The following is a 16,062-nucleotide window of genomic DNA, read 5'->3' on the forward strand; positions in this document are numbered from 1 at the left end:
AAAGTTAATAATTATAAAATAATTAAATTTGAAATGCATTGTATTTGAAACATTTACACAAAAAAAAATTTCGTAGATAGTTTTCGAAATTAGTAATTCGTTAATGCAGTACAATTTAATTTATTGATTCGATGTATTTTGAAGTAATAAAATACTTAAAATATATTTAAAATACATTCACACTGAAATAACTTTTTACTATATTTATTTTATAATTAGGCATCAAGATTTTAACACTTATCTAATATTTTTGTTAATCATTTGAAAAGCTTCACTGTTGTAGATATTACATGTTGGTGGTCAGATCGATTTATTGTGTCAAAACATGAGAGACATTTCTCGTAATCATGAGAAGAAAGTACCGCAAAAACTGACAATAAAGGATGTCGTTGTTAGGCATCAACGAATTATACGACTGTCTAAAAATATCGAGACAGTTTTTACTTATATATCATTATGCCAATTTTTATCGAATATGCTGGTTATCTGTTTCATAAGCTTCGTTTTGGTAACCGTAAGTAAATTTCATTTATAGTGAGTTTAAATAAATAAATCCGATTAAATATTCAACTTTGTCAATGTTGTTTTTGACAATAAAGTCCTTGAACACGGAACAGACAACTGGATTAATACTGAAATGTTTTCCCTATTACGTTGCTGTTAATTGTGAAGCATTCATTTTATGTTATACCGGAGAATATCTAACCTCTAAGGTAAGAAATAAAAGTACACACAAAAAGAAAGAAAAAAAGAGGAGATTTTATATTTTGACAGTGTTTTGTTTTTTTTTAGAGTGAACGTATTACACAATCTGTGTACAATTTTCTTTGGTACGATCTAAAACCTCGAGAAGCTCGTATTGTATTATTAATAATATTACGATCTCAGAAAGAGTTAATACTCACTGCGGGCAAATTTGTGAATCTTTCCTTGGCTGCATTTGCTAATGTAAGAAATTGAAATTTTCGGTATCGAATAAGTGTGACCTAAGTAAAACATAAAAATTTCTTTATGAAATTATTTTCCAATCATTTCGATCCGTGTAATTTTTATGATATAATTATTGTAGATTTAAATTTTTAGATGCTAAAAGCTTCAGCCTCGTACGTATCTGTTTTGCATGCAATGTGTTAAAGTTTCGAAATAATGGCTTTAAACCGTAAGAAAGAGCGCATATAAACGCAGAACGTTTGGACAAAAATATGACAGTGATAAATTAGTACATTTAGTTTGTTACTTATAGAAATATGTAACTGGAAGTCGAGCGTAATAATTAAAACAATTTAATTCTCCTTGTGTTGTTTTTCTAATCTTTTACAAAGCGTATGAAAAATCATGATAGGTATTCTTGAAATAAGAGTTTATCTATACTTGATATTAGTTGTATAATTTTACTATTTTCAGAATTCTTTTTGAGAACAATTATTTTTATTAAATAGTTGTTTGTTGTCGCGTATTTATACACAGTAATGCCTGGATAAGCGTCAGAGGTTCTGGACTGCGTTCCGAAATACATCCGTGGATGTATGTATGTTACTTATTTAGGTGTTCAGAAAATCACCGGCTGTTATCTCTCTTCGGTTCGCTCGTTTCTTGAGTATATCGAAGACGAGAATGAGAAATTTTGGGTGCGAATGAAATAAAAAAATTCGATAGCAGTTTCGTGATATATTGCAGAAGATTATAGGTCGACTAAGCAAACTTGAAGGTTCAGAGAGGAGTTGGGGTTAGAAAGAGGGAGATGGAAGAGAACGTGTTACATCTTCGCTGATAGTCAGCCAATCACGATAGAGTAAGCCTAGCGCCTTATTCTTCTATGAACGATAGAAGACGATCGAGCCTCCTGTGAGCAGTCGGCAACGGTATATTATAGTGACATGCTTTTTTTTATTTCTGTCGGAAATTTTTAGGCTTTACAAGCATTTAAAAAAAAAAAAAATACTGATACATTTCCGTAGGTTTCCTTTATAATAACAGTTTACTGAATTTGAATCTTTTAGAAATTTACATGTTAAGTGCTATGCACTAATAGGTAGGAAGACAAGGAGGGCAGATAACGTTTTCACTTTCCTATTCTTTTAGCAGCGCGCGACATTACCGATTGCTGGTTAAAAACCACTTATCTAGAGACAGTTTAGGACTGTAGAGTAGTGGGGATGGCGTCCCCGCCTATTTTCCCCTTACTTGCACAGGCATGCGCGTTAGAACCTTCAGGTTTTCTTCATCAACCTATACACAAGTATAGTATGAGCGGTACAGTCGGTCAAAGATCATAGTAAACAGGTTTCGAGTCTTTTAAGAAAGGAAACATCAATGACTATGCAGACACAAGAAAAAGCATTAAATGTTGCAAAGAGTAGTTAACATTTGTAGATTTTTTACGTACAAGTGAAATACCGTTTGTCATTAATCGTCACTATTTCATTATGCACAAATAGCGGAAATGTTTTAGGTGGACAAAAATTTTGCCCGACCCTTATAATTAAAAAGAATATATAGAGTGTTGAGCTACTTTTAGGAGAAAATTCAGGAGATGATTCTAGAAGCGGATAGAAGACGAAAATCAAGAACAAAAAAAATTGTGTTTAAAGCTTCATTTTTTAATTATTAACGTTTAAAACTATTCCTGTAGTCGAGCAAACATCCCTACACCAACGAATATAGGGTACGTCAAGACACGGGGAGTACTTTACTTCGTACAAGTCATAGAGAAGAATATAATGAAATTCGGCACCGTAAACGACATTACTAACTTCTGCTGCACTATCATTTGTTTCAGCAAGATGCAGGTGCATGTCGAAAAGTTCTTCAAATGAGTATTCCATTGTGTGTACTGCAAACACAACGTACATTATGCACACAATACACGCAAACTACTGAAAAACAATTACTGTACGTATTCAGAAAGCAAAATTTACGACATCAAACTTCCTTTGCCAGTGCCTTTGTTTCCTATCTCCAGCTTGAAATTGTCAAAGAGAAAGTGGAGTCGGCCTTCACCAGATATCTATAAAATGTTGGAAGGTTAACGATGGAAGCTTTCGATGCACAAAATCATTTCGACAGCGAAATCGAACCTTTCCAAGGGCTAAGCGAACATTTTTCAAATTTTAGTTACATTACCATATAGTTATAAAGTAATAAATTAATTATTTTTTATATACACATTATTGTAATAAATTTAAAATATTTCGACATATTCGTACCTAATTCTTTTTTTTTGACGAACGTCTTATTCCGAAACATTTTATTCATATATTTTGCTCCTTTTTTATTTCTCCCTTCTCTGCTATCAAATTTTCTTTTCCACAAACTTTTCTTCTCTCACTTCAGTTAACAAAACATGCTATGATTTCTTCGATAGCGCATTTATGTATTCGATGCTCTACGTTTTTACAAGAACTATTGCATGCAAAAAGGATAATATGGTTAAACTTCTTTTCCTTTAATCATATATTTACAACTTCTACGTTGTAACTGTAGTTTTTGTATCTTTATCGTATCACATGAATATTTGATGAAAACGCGGCCAATACGTAAGAAGTAGCGTTACACCTATCCGGAGACATTTTCAGTATACAGGATTCAGTCGTCTTGGCATGAAACGTCATGGTATCATGCAAATGTGAGGAAAATTATTCAACAAATGTGTAGAATTTTACAAAAACGATAATATATTCTGTTATTTCATACAGAATGTCGCATAACAAAAGCATCAGTCGCCCAGTGGAAATTGGCCTAAGGTTAACTGGAATTTGGCCAGGTTCATCTTACGAAATTATCGTCCGAGTAACTTGGATAATTCTTATGACAGTTGTACAAATATTCCAATATCGATATATAATAAAGCATCTCGATGGTAGTAATCTGGCGAACTTAATAGACAGCGTCGGCACTACTTTACCTTACAGTCTGTTGTATGTCAAATTAATTATTTTCTGGACTAAACGTGGGTAAGCTACACTATTCGTTAATTTCGACTAAACGTTAAGCTATACTGTGACTGTCATTACAATAAAAAAAAAGTAACGCAACTTAACCCTCTATAACGCCACGTGACTCGGAAGTATACATACCATGCATCTATACTTTAAATCTGATTTTATTTTTTTTATTGCTTTACCATTGTATTATACCTATTGGTGTACTGTTACATTACCACCAGCCAATTTCTTTATAATAATTATTAATTCACGATTCCACCATTAAAACGTAAAAGTGCAATCAACTGGAATTTTTCTTCCCACGAACCAAGAAAAATCGGATTGTAGAGGGTTGTAAAATTTTTATTCCTCTTGACGATCTTAATTAACGATTTAAGGAAATAAACGATATATTTGGATAAGAGAAATTATGTTTATTAAAATTTTAACTTCAGCAACATTCGATGTTATGTGGTTAGAAAAATCTATAACTTTCGTGGTTTCATAAAAATATCCTCGAATAAGAAATTCTGCTGATTTCATTATTTATTTTTATTCTGTGCGGGTTATCATTCTACTGTTATATTACTCTGTGCGCTTAATTCGATTGCATCAATGGCCGAAGAAAATACTCGTTAAAATGTTACGCTTTCTTAGCAATTTATGTAGGAAATGTCATCGTCCAACTGAGACACACCGATTTTCGTGAAATTTTGCAGACAGCTAGAGAATCCGAAAATAATAGACACGTATTATTTTTTAGTTGCCAATGTTCATGTCTAGAGGGTAAGATTACCCTTCGAAGTTGCGAAGCTGGAAAACTATTAATTAGAATGTCTCGAAAACGATTCGACGTAGAGAAAAAATAAAAAATTCTTATTAATGAAGTATACACGTGAGATAATATTTTGCAGAATATTCGAAAATATGTTAGTGGGAATGTCTAACGATTGGAGTAATTCTTCATCAACGAAATTTGACATAAACGCCATGATAAGTAAAGCTGAACTTGCGTATCGTTATTCGAAGGTAATTATGAGCACATATGCTATTGCCGTTTTCGCTTATACCAGCGTGTTTTTCGAGTTTATGCGTCACGACAACGACGGCGAATATGATTTAAAGTCTCGAGAACTTTTGATGAAAATGGACCTCCCGTTTGCGTATTACAAAACACCGACGTATCAATGGGTATTTGTTGTACAATTTCTTCAGCTGTTGATAAATGCATCTGCTATTGGTATGTTAGATGCTTTGATAATTACGTTGGTAAGTGTACGTTGGAATTTATAATAATGAAAAGTGTATTTATCGTATATTTGATTAATAATGTCGCTGTATTTGTTCGATTCATTCGATGAAATTATTGAAAACAACAAATACAAAATTTTGCAATTTATTATTCACATTAATATTTACTATTTGTTGAACTTAATATACAGGGTGTCCCGTAACTCCTCGAACACCCGGAAATAGGGGGTTACTGGGGTGACTCTGAACAACTTTTTCCTTTACCAAAATGTTGTTCGAAGCTTCGTTTTCGAGTTATTAACGAAAAACACTGGCCAATCGGAGCGCGCGTAGAGCTTGCGCCCAGGGACGGAGAACAGAGGCTCACCCGCGCGCGAGCGAACAAATGCGAACGCGTTAAAAACGACCTTCGCTATTTTCTTCACGATTCCGACTAATTGCAGTTTTTTCAAAAATTTATACAAACGTCGGAATGACGGCAAAAACCCATTTCTCTAAGCCTTATAAAAATAGCGGTGCAAAGTGAAATTTTTTTGACAGCGATCGATAACCGAGAAGTCACGCGTACGCGTCGTTCGCGATAGCGCGCGGGTGAATCTCCGTTCGCCCGTCCCTGAGCGCGGGCTCTACGCGCGCTCTGATTGGCCAGTGGTTTTCGTTAATAATTCAAAAATGAAGCTTCAAACAACATTTTGGTAAAGGAAAAAGTTGTTCAAAGTCACCTCAGGAACCGCTCATTTCCGGGTGTTCGAGGAGTTACGGGACACCCTGTATTTCTTGAAGATACGTACTGTCCGACAAACCTAAAGTGAAGCCTCTGACGTCACGCAGGGCCTAAAAGTGGGAGATGTAGGGGAACTTGCGACGGCTCGCTGTCGGTAAGCCAATAGGGATAGAATAAGGCTATCGCACTTACTCTTCTGTGAACAATAGATGACGATCGGGTCTCGTTCGAGCAGTCGATAATTGACCGGAATGATATATTCAAGCGCTCGGAAAAAGATTAAGTTTAAGTCGCGCAGACACCATAAACAGGTGAACAGATGCCTGCGCGACGCCAAACGACGTGCATCATGGTAAACTTAATCTTTTTATCCCATGTTCCCAAAATTTGTCTATTATTTCGATAAGCTTATTTTACAGGTTAAAATTCAAGCAACCCAATTGGTATTTTTTCAAAATTATTCTATGAGTGGGAACAATGTCAAATTAACAATTGAAACTGTAGCAGCGATTATTGAGCCCAAGGTCGAAATATTATCTTTAAACAAAGCCGAAATATTACGGTTAAAGTGACGACATGTCGTCTGATTTTGTCAAATTTTTCAAAATTTTAACATTAAATAGTGGCTGTTTGATGGCTTTTATTGGCTGTAAAAAGTGCCTGTCGGTCTGTGGTGGCACGCTGTTTTTCATTGCAGCCAGAAATTTTTTAGCTCCTTAAGCAATTTTTTAATGCGCCGAAATCTACTTTTATTATTCAAGAATAGGAAAAAAATATTTACATTTTAGTTTTCCAACTGTTAAAAAATATTAATTCATTTCCTGAGGCTTCCTTTATAATAACAATTTATTGTGTATGAGTCGCTTAGAAATTAACGTCTGCGCTATTAAATATGTCTTACGCGCCAACATAGGTAAGAGGACAAGGCGACCAAATAATTTTTAGTTTTCCGTTCTTTTATCAGCGTGTTACATTATCGACAGTTGACTTGAATTCGTTTGTCTAAACCATTTACCTACAGCGCAACTTCCCCTCAAGCGCCTGCAGCGTAAGACCCAAGAGTAGCGGGGATGACCTGAACCGCCTATTTTGCCTCCATTTTGCTAGGCTGTGACGTCAGAGGCTTCACTTTAGGTTTGTCGGACAGTATATATTTTTGGAAATAAAACCGTGGGGTTTGAGGGAAAAAAATATCGTTCATAATTTTGAAATTGAAAAGCAATATAAATCTTATCTTTTTTGAAGTGAAAATCTTAAAGTTAAAGTAAAATCTGGTCTTTTTTTAAAGTTAAAGTCTTGAAGTTAAAATTAAATTTTATCTTTATTAAAGTTTTTGTAGCGCTTAAATTTGTCTCGAATTTAAATGAAATAGATAAAGTCACGAAAGTTGTTAAGAAAGATTGTACATACTCTATTATACAATAAATGATATTTAGATATTTCATATTGGAGGACAGATAGAAATGTTGCAGAAAGCTCTGACAAATATTTCTATTAAAGATGAGAAACACAGATTATCGAGAAACACCACCAAATCATTAATTCACAGACATCATCGAATCATTATTAATTCGGACTCTATCGAGAGTCTTTTTTCATACATTGCTTTGATGCAGTGGTTATGTAACACGCTCGTTATATGTTGCATAGGATTCTTAATAGTAATTGTAAGTAATATTTACGAATATTACATTTTCGTTAATTTTTAATTTAAGTTTTAGTTTATAATTCTCTGCTTACTGATTCCAATAAATTACATTATTATTTTAACTTAAAAAATATTAATAGTGAAATTTCATAATACTGGTAAGACCTAACTGATTACGTTTTAGTTTAAAACTCACTGCTTATTAACTCCAGTAAATTACATTAATATTTTAACTGAAAAAAAATATAATTAAAAAGTATTAATAATGAAATTTCATAGCACTCGTAAGACCTGATTGTTTAAATTTTAGTTTAAAACTCACTGTTTACTAACTCAAATAAATTGCATTACTGTTTTAACTAAAAAAATTGAATAACTAAAAAATATTAACAGTGAAATATTATAGTACTCGTAAGAGACCCAATTGCATACTTAAATCTGGCAAGAGTAGCTTAATCTCTTATTAATATTTTATTGTTGTAGGCATTTAATACAGATGGAAATATAAAAACATTTATAAAAACATTACTCTTTTACATCGCTATCACTATGGAAGCATTCATCTTCTCCTTTGCCGGAGAATATCTCAGTAACAAAGTTAGTATGTAACTCATAGTTATACTCTGTCCAATTTAAGAATAACCTCGCTTCGCGCATGGGACGTGCCTAAGGCAGGGCTAAAACGTCCAAACCCCCACTTAACCGCCTACGTTTCTCTCCGTCTTACCCTCTGCTACGCTCTCTGTCTATGCGCAGAACGAACGGAGATCGGTCCGAGAGCGAGGTTATTCTTAAATTGGACAGAGTGTAGTTATATTTTTTTTAAACAAAATTTCTCTGCAGTTAGAGTCTCTCTTTATTTTGTCTTAAAATTCTGCGCGTCAAAAATTTAAAGCGGAGACCAATTAAGCACGTATAGTAAAAAAAATTGCAACATTGTGTGATTGTAGAGTCTATCAATTAGCAATGCAGCATATAGCTCACCTTGGTACCTTCTGGATCCTCAAGACAGACATATCATTATTCTTCTCATGATAAGATCTCAAAGACGATTAACAATCACCGCTGGAAAATTTATGGACTTGTCTTTAGAAGGTTTTGCAAATGTAAGTCTACTTTTTTCTTATGTTATGCATATGCTATGAAAGAGAATAAATTAACGCACATCTGATGAATACCGTGCATCCGTTTTATTTGGAGACGGTGGAATATTTATGGTTTTAAACTCTTTTTAAATTCGAGTAACAATAGGCACAATATACCGGGTGGGACACGTAAACGGGTACATTTAAATACGACGAATCGTGAAGAATTATTTTGGTATTAAATTAATTTTATATTTACCGATTATTTATCTACTGTAAAGATATGGTAGTTTTTTTTTTTTTAATTTGTTCATATCGATATAATTATATGTTCCTAAAAAAATTTACGAATTAAGAATGTTTACTGTTTCGTTATATTTAATTTTTTTAATTATTTAAAATTTTTAGATCTTAAAGGCTTCTGCATCGTACATATCTGTACTGTATGCGATGTACTAATTATACAGTGTAGCATTTCACAAAGGGAAAACCATGAATACTGCAGTATAATTGCATAATGAAAATTAAAAGTGGATTATATGTACGAAAATAATATTATGTAAGGTAATAAAAACCTATAATATTACGTTTTATCGATTCATATTACCATTGAAATTTTAGTCGATAGAATTTTCATTAGTTGCACAAATAAAATGATGTCAAGGTATCGCACCTGATTAGAGACGAGTCGATTTCTTGTCCGAAGATTTTCAGTTTAAGAGTGTCCTTGGGAGGCTTCCTTCTGATGAAGTAGATGGCCTAAGTTCTACTTGTGTTGATCATAAGCTTCCAATCCTGGAAAATGGCAGAAATATTATCGAGATAAGCTTGCAGTTTCTTGACCAGTACATTGAACTGCCAGGAAGAAAAAAGGAGCATGATATTGTCAACGCTAGCTGGCAGTTTATTAAAGTGTATATAAAATTACGTTTTAGTGTACTTTTAATATAGGTTTAATTTATTTTTCTTCAGTTTTTTCAATTTTCTCTGATTTTGTTTAGTTCTCATTTCGTACAGCGATTGTTTTTTAGTGGTTTTAGCATTTGTTGCGTGCATAGTGTACATTCTGTTTGCAGAACACATTTGAAAAACTTCCCTTAGGATTTGTACGAGGTGAGATGCCCCGGCCATGTGTTGTTGATTTTAAGGGTCACCGTAGCCCCGGTGCCTTGACGTGCCCTATATTCGCTGGTGTCGGGACGGTTGCTCGGTTACGGGGATATTTTAAAACGTTAATAACTGAAAAACGAAGCTTCAAACGCAATTTTTCTATTCTTCATTTTCGTCTAATATCGGCTTCTAGAATCACCCCCTAAATTTTCTACCAATAGTTACACTCTGTATAGAACATCCTGTATGGAACACCCTGTACTAGATAGACCTAATGTGTAATGGATTTTTGTGTCACATGATGTTAAGGCATTATCATTTTCTTATCACTTCTATTGTTTACAACATTAATAGTGAGCGAAGGTACAATTAAATATATGAAACATGCTATATTTCGTTCATGCTTATAATTTTGTAAACATAAGTACATATACTATATGATAGTGAAAACAATTTATACATCAATATTTCAAAAACTACTCAATTGATTTTAATCGTTCTAGTCTCAAATTTTATGACAAATATATACTGATTAACATTTACGCTTATAGAGGATGAAACGGGGGTTGAATAAAAAATTTCAAAGGAAATTCTAAGTAAGCCAAATCATTTCTGTAATCTACGTTAGAAAACAAACAACTTTTGTATATAACATTTTGTTTAAGTTATAAACGTATGGCAGAATATACATACGTTGAAAATTAATGTTGACTTTTTTAAAAATTTTTGCATATTCTACTTGTCGAGAGGATAAAAGATTTGAAAGGAACAATATATTACAAGTGCATCCGTTTTCTCAAAATAAATTATAAAAATTTTCACGTACCTAAATGAAATTGTGTGTATCACACGTACGAGGATACATTATCGTTCTTTACTGTTAGTATCAGGGACTTCAAACCGGTATGATTTTGATACCGGTATTATGTCAATGAAGCTACAACGAAACCGAAATAAATACCGGTATTTTTTAATCGGTAGATAAAAGTAATATCTTCAATCTTTATAGCCGCCGTGGTTCGTCCACGGGGGGTCTACGGTGACTAACACATTTTATTGCGATAATCCGCCAAACCGAGGCTTCGTTGCGCCCTAATGAGGTCGCAACACTACGAGTTTCCGGCAATCCGGACCACCACTGTTGTAATTCTTGAGGCGTAAGCTTTTGACCAAGGTATGACACGCCCTCCTTGCCTCCATTGTCTCAATGATTAAAGCGGAGCCGAAATATCAATTACCATAAGAAAAGAATCAGGATCCTAAATGATGAAAACAAAATAAGATAGATGTAGGTCTATACTGATTCAGTCATGGCAGCGACTTGGCCACTAGAAGCGTTGTCCGACGGTTCAAGTCTTTCGCTCGGCGCGTGTGACTTGAGATTTGAAGAGCTTCTAGAATACGCGTATAGCCCTGCGTGCGGCTAGATCAATCGATGTTTTCGCGATCTTTTCGTGATTTGTGACCTCACTATAGCTCTTCCATACAGTACAATTTTTAAACTCATCGCTCAAAATCGTAGAGGATGTAACAACTGAATTTTTTCATGATCGGTATTTTAGAACATGTGACACAAGGTCCTATGACATAATAGGTCTATCCTGTACTTAGTCTATACGATACGCAGGTAAACGTTTAAGTCAATTTATGAAGGTCTCTTTTTATTTTAAATGTTAACTAACTTTGGTAATTATAAAATGGTGTAATTGTAAAGTATGTGTCATATATTGATCATTATTTTGCAGGGCTTTGATAAGAAAGAAGGAGGTGGTATCGAGCTTATTACATGATTTGCACACATCTACCGTCTGCCACGCGCGTTACTGAAACAATAGCTAAAAACAATTTGAAACGATAATGAAATTATTAACATGGTTAAATTGCTTATAAATAATTTTCCTAACATTGTCGATCTATTATAGACGAACCGTAAAACTTTTTCATATTTTACTTACGAATTTTAGTCATTTATAAATGTAATTTTTTTCACTGTAAAAAGGAAATGGTATCGAAGTAACTTTTTTTTGTCTAAAATAACGATATTTCACAGCGTATTTAGTGACATTTTATCAACCATGGAAGAGGATTGTCAGAAATATGCTGCTATAGATATAAATAAGTTGATGTCAAAAACCGGACAGCTATCTTTTTATTTAACAAGCATTGTTATGTCTTTGTATATGGCATCTGCAGCATTTTACATAACTAATACTATTGGATTTCAAGGAAATAATGCTTCAGTATCTCGGGAGCTCCTTATGAAAATGGATTTGCCTTTCGAGACCAGCGAATCGCCGAATTACGAACTTGTAGTAACTACACAGGTCCTTATTCACTTATCAGTGGCCGTAGCATACGGTGCATTCAATGCTCTTCTCTTAATGGTGGTAAGTATGAATAATTTATATTTATTTAAATAATGACTTTGAAGAAAGCAGTATGACCTAACATTAGGTTTATGAGATGATACAGGGGAGAGTCGTGCAGTACCGGCCACTCTAAGTTTTTCTGCTATAACTTGGGCTAATGTTGGTTAAAATGAAATTTCAAAAAAGTAATTTGTAGTACAAAGGGTGCTTGATAAAAGGGGACAAATGTTTCTTCTTAAATTTTCTCATAAAGATAAATAATTCGTAGAAATGGAAAAGTTGTAATTTGCAGCGAACGAAAACTTGTCGTACAGTACCGGCCAGCTACTTAGTTAGTAGATTTGAAGGTCTAAGTAATAAATAACGTTAGTAAACATCATTTAAAAATAGAATAGGACTTTTCTTCCCTTCCCATCTCCCTTTAGAAATTTTCTTGATCCGTACACTCCATGTGAGCCCAACCGTTGCATTTGACGCACTGCACCCAATCTTCGTTGAAGGATTCTTTACAAATGATGCACTCTGTGACTTGTTTGTCAATGCCTAGGTTCCTTCTTCGTGAGCTATCTTTTTTCTTACTTATCTCTTCTCGTAACTTCCTTCCTCGCTTGATTTTTTCATTTTTCTTTAGTATTTTCACAGCTTATCTTGTTTTTGCTGTCAATTTTTTCTCATTAACCAGTTTCTTTTTTTCCTGAACATCTTCTATAAAAGATACTAATGTTAGAATTTCAAACTGTCGCGTCCGTCGTTTTCTCTGTGTTATCCTTGTTTCTGAAATATTATTTGCAGGACTGATGCTTCTAACAATTTTCATAAAATCAGAAGATACGCTTGCTCATTTCGGACACTTTTCTGCAGAAAAACAAAGAAGAAAAGCCTTAAAAAATTTTTAAAAAAATTTGGCCGGTACTGGACGACAAGCACGTGGAAAAACTTTTAGGTTTAATGCATAATATACAAAGCAAACTGCACAAACCGGGGCATTTATGTATACCTAATAGTCTAAAAATAATGTACGTACTATAACAAAATTATTTAATTACCTGAAAAGTTAGAAATCAGCTATGAAAAATAACTTTTGTCGCACGGAACAACAGCGTAAACGTTAAACGTCTTAGAACTCTGGTAATACTGAAGAAAAAAGAACGTCGCTGGAATACGTTGCTCTGGGCTATAGTATTTATTTGTTTATCCATCAATAGAGCAGTCAACTAGCAGTATAAGTGAGATCTAGCTTTGGCCGGTACTGCACGACTCTCCCCTACACATGTACATACAGGGTGTCCCGTAACTCCTCGAACACCCGGAAATGGGGGGTTCCTGAGGTGATTCTGAAAAACTTTTTCCTTTACCAAAATGTTGTTTGAAGCTTCATTTTTGAATTATTAACGAAAAACACTGGCCAATCGGAGCGCGCGTAGAGCTCGCACTCAGGGGCGAAGAACAGAGGCTCACGCGTTAAAAACGACCTTCGCTATTTTCTTCACGATTCCGACTAATTGCAGTTTTTTCAAAAATTTATACAAACGTCGGAATGACGGCAAAAAACCATTTCTCGAAGCCTTATAAAAATAGCGGTGCAAAGTTAACTTTAAACATTTTTTATATATAAATTCTATTTCATTATTGATAATAACTTTAAACATTTTTTATATATAAATTCTATTTCATTATTGATAATAACTTTAAACATTTTTTATATATAAATTCTATTTCATTATTGATAATAACTTTAAACATTTTTTATATATAAATTCTATTTCATTATTGATAATAACTTTAAACATTTTTTATATATAAATTCTATTTCATTATTGATAATAACTTTAAACATTTTTTATATATAAATTCTATTTCATTATTGATAATAACTTTAAACATTTTTTATATATAAATTCTATTTCATTATTGATAATAACTTTAAACATTTTTTATATATAAATTCTATTTCATTATTGATAATAACTTTAAACATTTTTTTATACAAATTCTATTTTATCGTTAATAATAAATTTGAATATTTATTACCAATAATAATAAATTCTATTTTATGTAAAGTCTATCGGGGTCATTGTTTTTAGGTACTTCATCTAGGATGTCAAATCGACATCATGTGCCGAAATTTGCTAGACGTTTCCTTCAAAGACGGAAAACAAATAAAATTCTTCATTAACAGACATCAGGAAATTATTGTTTTTGCAGAAAGAATTGAGAAACTTTTTACATACATGGCTCTCAGTCAACTTGTGTCCAATACGATAATTATATGTTGCGTAGGATTTCTCGTTGTAATTGTAAGTAAGCTTCTCTATATTAACTCTTATCCATAACGATGTGTTATTTTTTCGTGATATTGTGTAGGAAATAAATATTACAGGCAGTACATATCGACAATGGAGTTCCTCTGTTACTCAAATCTCTTTTATTTTATGTGGTTATTTGTTTAGAAGCGTTTATATACTGCTTTGTCGGAGAATATCTCAGTATCAAGGTCATTAAATAATATACGATACGAAATGGTCTTTAGCTGCACAATATCTCCCTGTGAAATGTACAATAATGAAGAAAACAAAAACAGTTGATATGTTAATTTCTTTTTAACAGATGATTTTTTGTTTAGAAAACAGAACAGCAATAGAAAAAGTTAAGCTAATGCTGAATAACATAATTTTTTAGATTATATTGATTATGTGTCCTTATATTTTTATCAAAGTTCTATTGTTATTTATTTGCTACTAATAATGTGAGTAATCTTTTATACTTTTTACTTCCACGCTGGCTATTTGAAACATTTTTTTAAGAAGAAACGTTACACCAAATATTTTACTTATTATTTTTCGTTTTTTTTTCATGTAGGGTCACCCTTTTTTCTACTACACTGTGAATTGTGTCCCACCCTGTATACAGAGTGCGCCACCTAACTCATTCATCTGAATAAGCCTATTGGTTGTAAAATTGTTTTATACAAAAGTTATATGCTTCAACTTCGTTTTTTAAAATAAAATGAATTTTTTATAACTAAATTCGAAAGAATCGACATTTCGAATGTATACTTTAGCTAAGGGAATTAGACTACCCATGTTGATAAACATCGCCAAATAAGTACCGCTGTGTTAATAAAGTCTTTGCTGATATTGAATTTCCAACTTGATGTTGCACGAAGAAAGTTTTCGATAAACGAAGCAAAATATCTCGTTAACTATTGGATTTAAGTCCAATAATTATTAATACTTTAATTCTTTCGAATTCTGTCATAAAAAATACAACATTCCATTTAAAAAAAGAAGGAAGTTAACCTACAAATCTTCGAACCGCCACTATCTACAAAGAAAATACATACGTTACGTAATGCTTCTTTTAAAATCCTGTCACTTTTGTATGTAACAGTTTTTCAACCCATGCGTAGTTTAGGAATTATTCAGATGAACGTGTTAAATGGTGCACCCTGTATATGTTCTTTGTATTATGTATTTAAAATGTTGCTTTCGTCATTAGAGCCAACTAATCGGCAATACGGCGTATGAATTTCTTTGGTACGATTTACGTTCAACTGAAAGCCAACTTCTAATACCTGTAATATTGAGGTCTCAAAAGGGTTTCACGTTTACTTTTGGAAAATTTTCAAGTCTCTCCTTGGAAAGCTTTACGGCCGTAAGCTACTTATTTTTTATATTCTATGATTTTTATTGTTACCTATACATGTTCATATTATGTATTCGTGAAGGAAAATCATTTTTTGTTTGTAAAAATATAGATACCAAAAATATCGTTTGTTCGTAAACGCTAGTTTACAAAGTGATTCTATCTTCTATATTTATAGATCATGAAAGTCTCAGCATCATATATATCAGTACTTCTTGCAGTGTATTGAAGAATCAAGTTACAATTACGTGTAGTCTCCTTTGATGTATAGGTAAATTAATACTTAGCTTTAATTTAGGTTAATGGT

At 32.9% G+C, this 16,062-nt stretch overlaps 3 protein-coding genes across 3 annotated transcripts in view; all 3 read left to right on the top strand.

Annotated features, from left to right (window-relative positions):
- Positions 1 to 1,134, top strand: part of LOC108574554 (odorant receptor 4-like) — a 2,342-nt gene extending 1,208 nt beyond the window's left edge. Inside the window, exons 3-6 of the mRNA XM_017937163.1 lie at positions 284 to 514; positions 600 to 713; positions 793 to 948; positions 1,084 to 1,134. Of these exons, the coding sequence (XP_017792652.1) occupies positions 284 to 514; positions 600 to 713; positions 793 to 948; positions 1,084 to 1,134 (552 nt within the window). The remainder of the gene's footprint in view (positions 1 to 283; positions 515 to 599; positions 714 to 792; positions 949 to 1,083) is intronic.
- A 2,562-nt stretch (positions 1,135 to 3,696) lies between these two features.
- LOC108574587 (putative odorant receptor 71a) lies at positions 3,697 to 9,090 on the top strand. Its single transcript, XM_017937207.1, has 6 exons — positions 3,697 to 3,953; positions 4,838 to 5,192; positions 7,335 to 7,565; positions 8,030 to 8,143; positions 8,497 to 8,652; positions 9,040 to 9,090. The coding sequence occupies exons 1-6, from the start codon at positions 3,697 to 3,699 to the stop codon at positions 9,088 to 9,090; spliced, it is 1,164 nt and encodes a 387-aa protein (XP_017792696.1).
- A 1,961-nt stretch (positions 9,091 to 11,051) lies between these two features.
- LOC108574555 (odorant receptor 67c-like) lies at positions 11,052 to 15,984 on the top strand. Its single transcript, XM_017937164.1, has 6 exons — positions 11,052 to 11,146; positions 11,792 to 12,128; positions 14,195 to 14,407; positions 14,491 to 14,604; positions 15,609 to 15,764; positions 15,934 to 15,984. The coding sequence occupies exons 1-6, from the start codon at positions 11,052 to 11,054 to the stop codon at positions 15,982 to 15,984; spliced, it is 966 nt and encodes a 321-aa protein (XP_017792653.1).
- Positions 15,985 to 16,062: the final 78 nt, after the last annotated feature.

This window comes from Habropoda laboriosa, unplaced genomic scaffold (genome assembly GCF_001263275.1).
Source record: "Habropoda laboriosa isolate 0110345459 unplaced genomic scaffold, ASM126327v1 scaffold175, whole genome shotgun sequence".
Classification (NCBI taxonomy): Eukaryota; Metazoa; Arthropoda; class Insecta; order Hymenoptera; family Apidae; genus Habropoda; species Habropoda laboriosa.

Excerpts from the sequence above, each read along its gene's own strand:
- LOC108574587 (XM_017937207.1), top strand. The coding sequence starts at position 3,697 with ATGTCGCATAACAAAAGCATCAGTCGCCCAGTGGAAATTGGCCTAAGG. Across the intron at positions 7,566-8,029 it reads TAGGATTCTTAATAGTAATT|GCATTTAATACAGATGGAAA; the intron begins GTAAGTAATATT and ends TTATTGTTGTAG. Across the intron at positions 8,144-8,496 it reads GAGAATATCTCAGTAACAAA|AGTCTATCAATTAGCAATGC; the intron begins GTTAGTATGTAA and ends GTGTGATTGTAG.
- LOC108574555 (XM_017937164.1), top strand. The coding sequence starts at position 11,052 with ATGGCAGCGACTTGGCCACTAGAAGCGTTGTCCGACGGTTCAAGTCTT. Across the intron at positions 11,147-11,791 it reads GAAGAGCTTCTAGAATACGC|CGTATTTAGTGACATTTTAT; the intron begins GTATAGCCCTGC and ends GATATTTCACAG. Across the intron at positions 15,765-15,933 it reads CCTTGGAAAGCTTTACGGCC|ATCATGAAAGTCTCAGCATC; the intron begins GTAAGCTACTTA and ends CTATATTTATAG.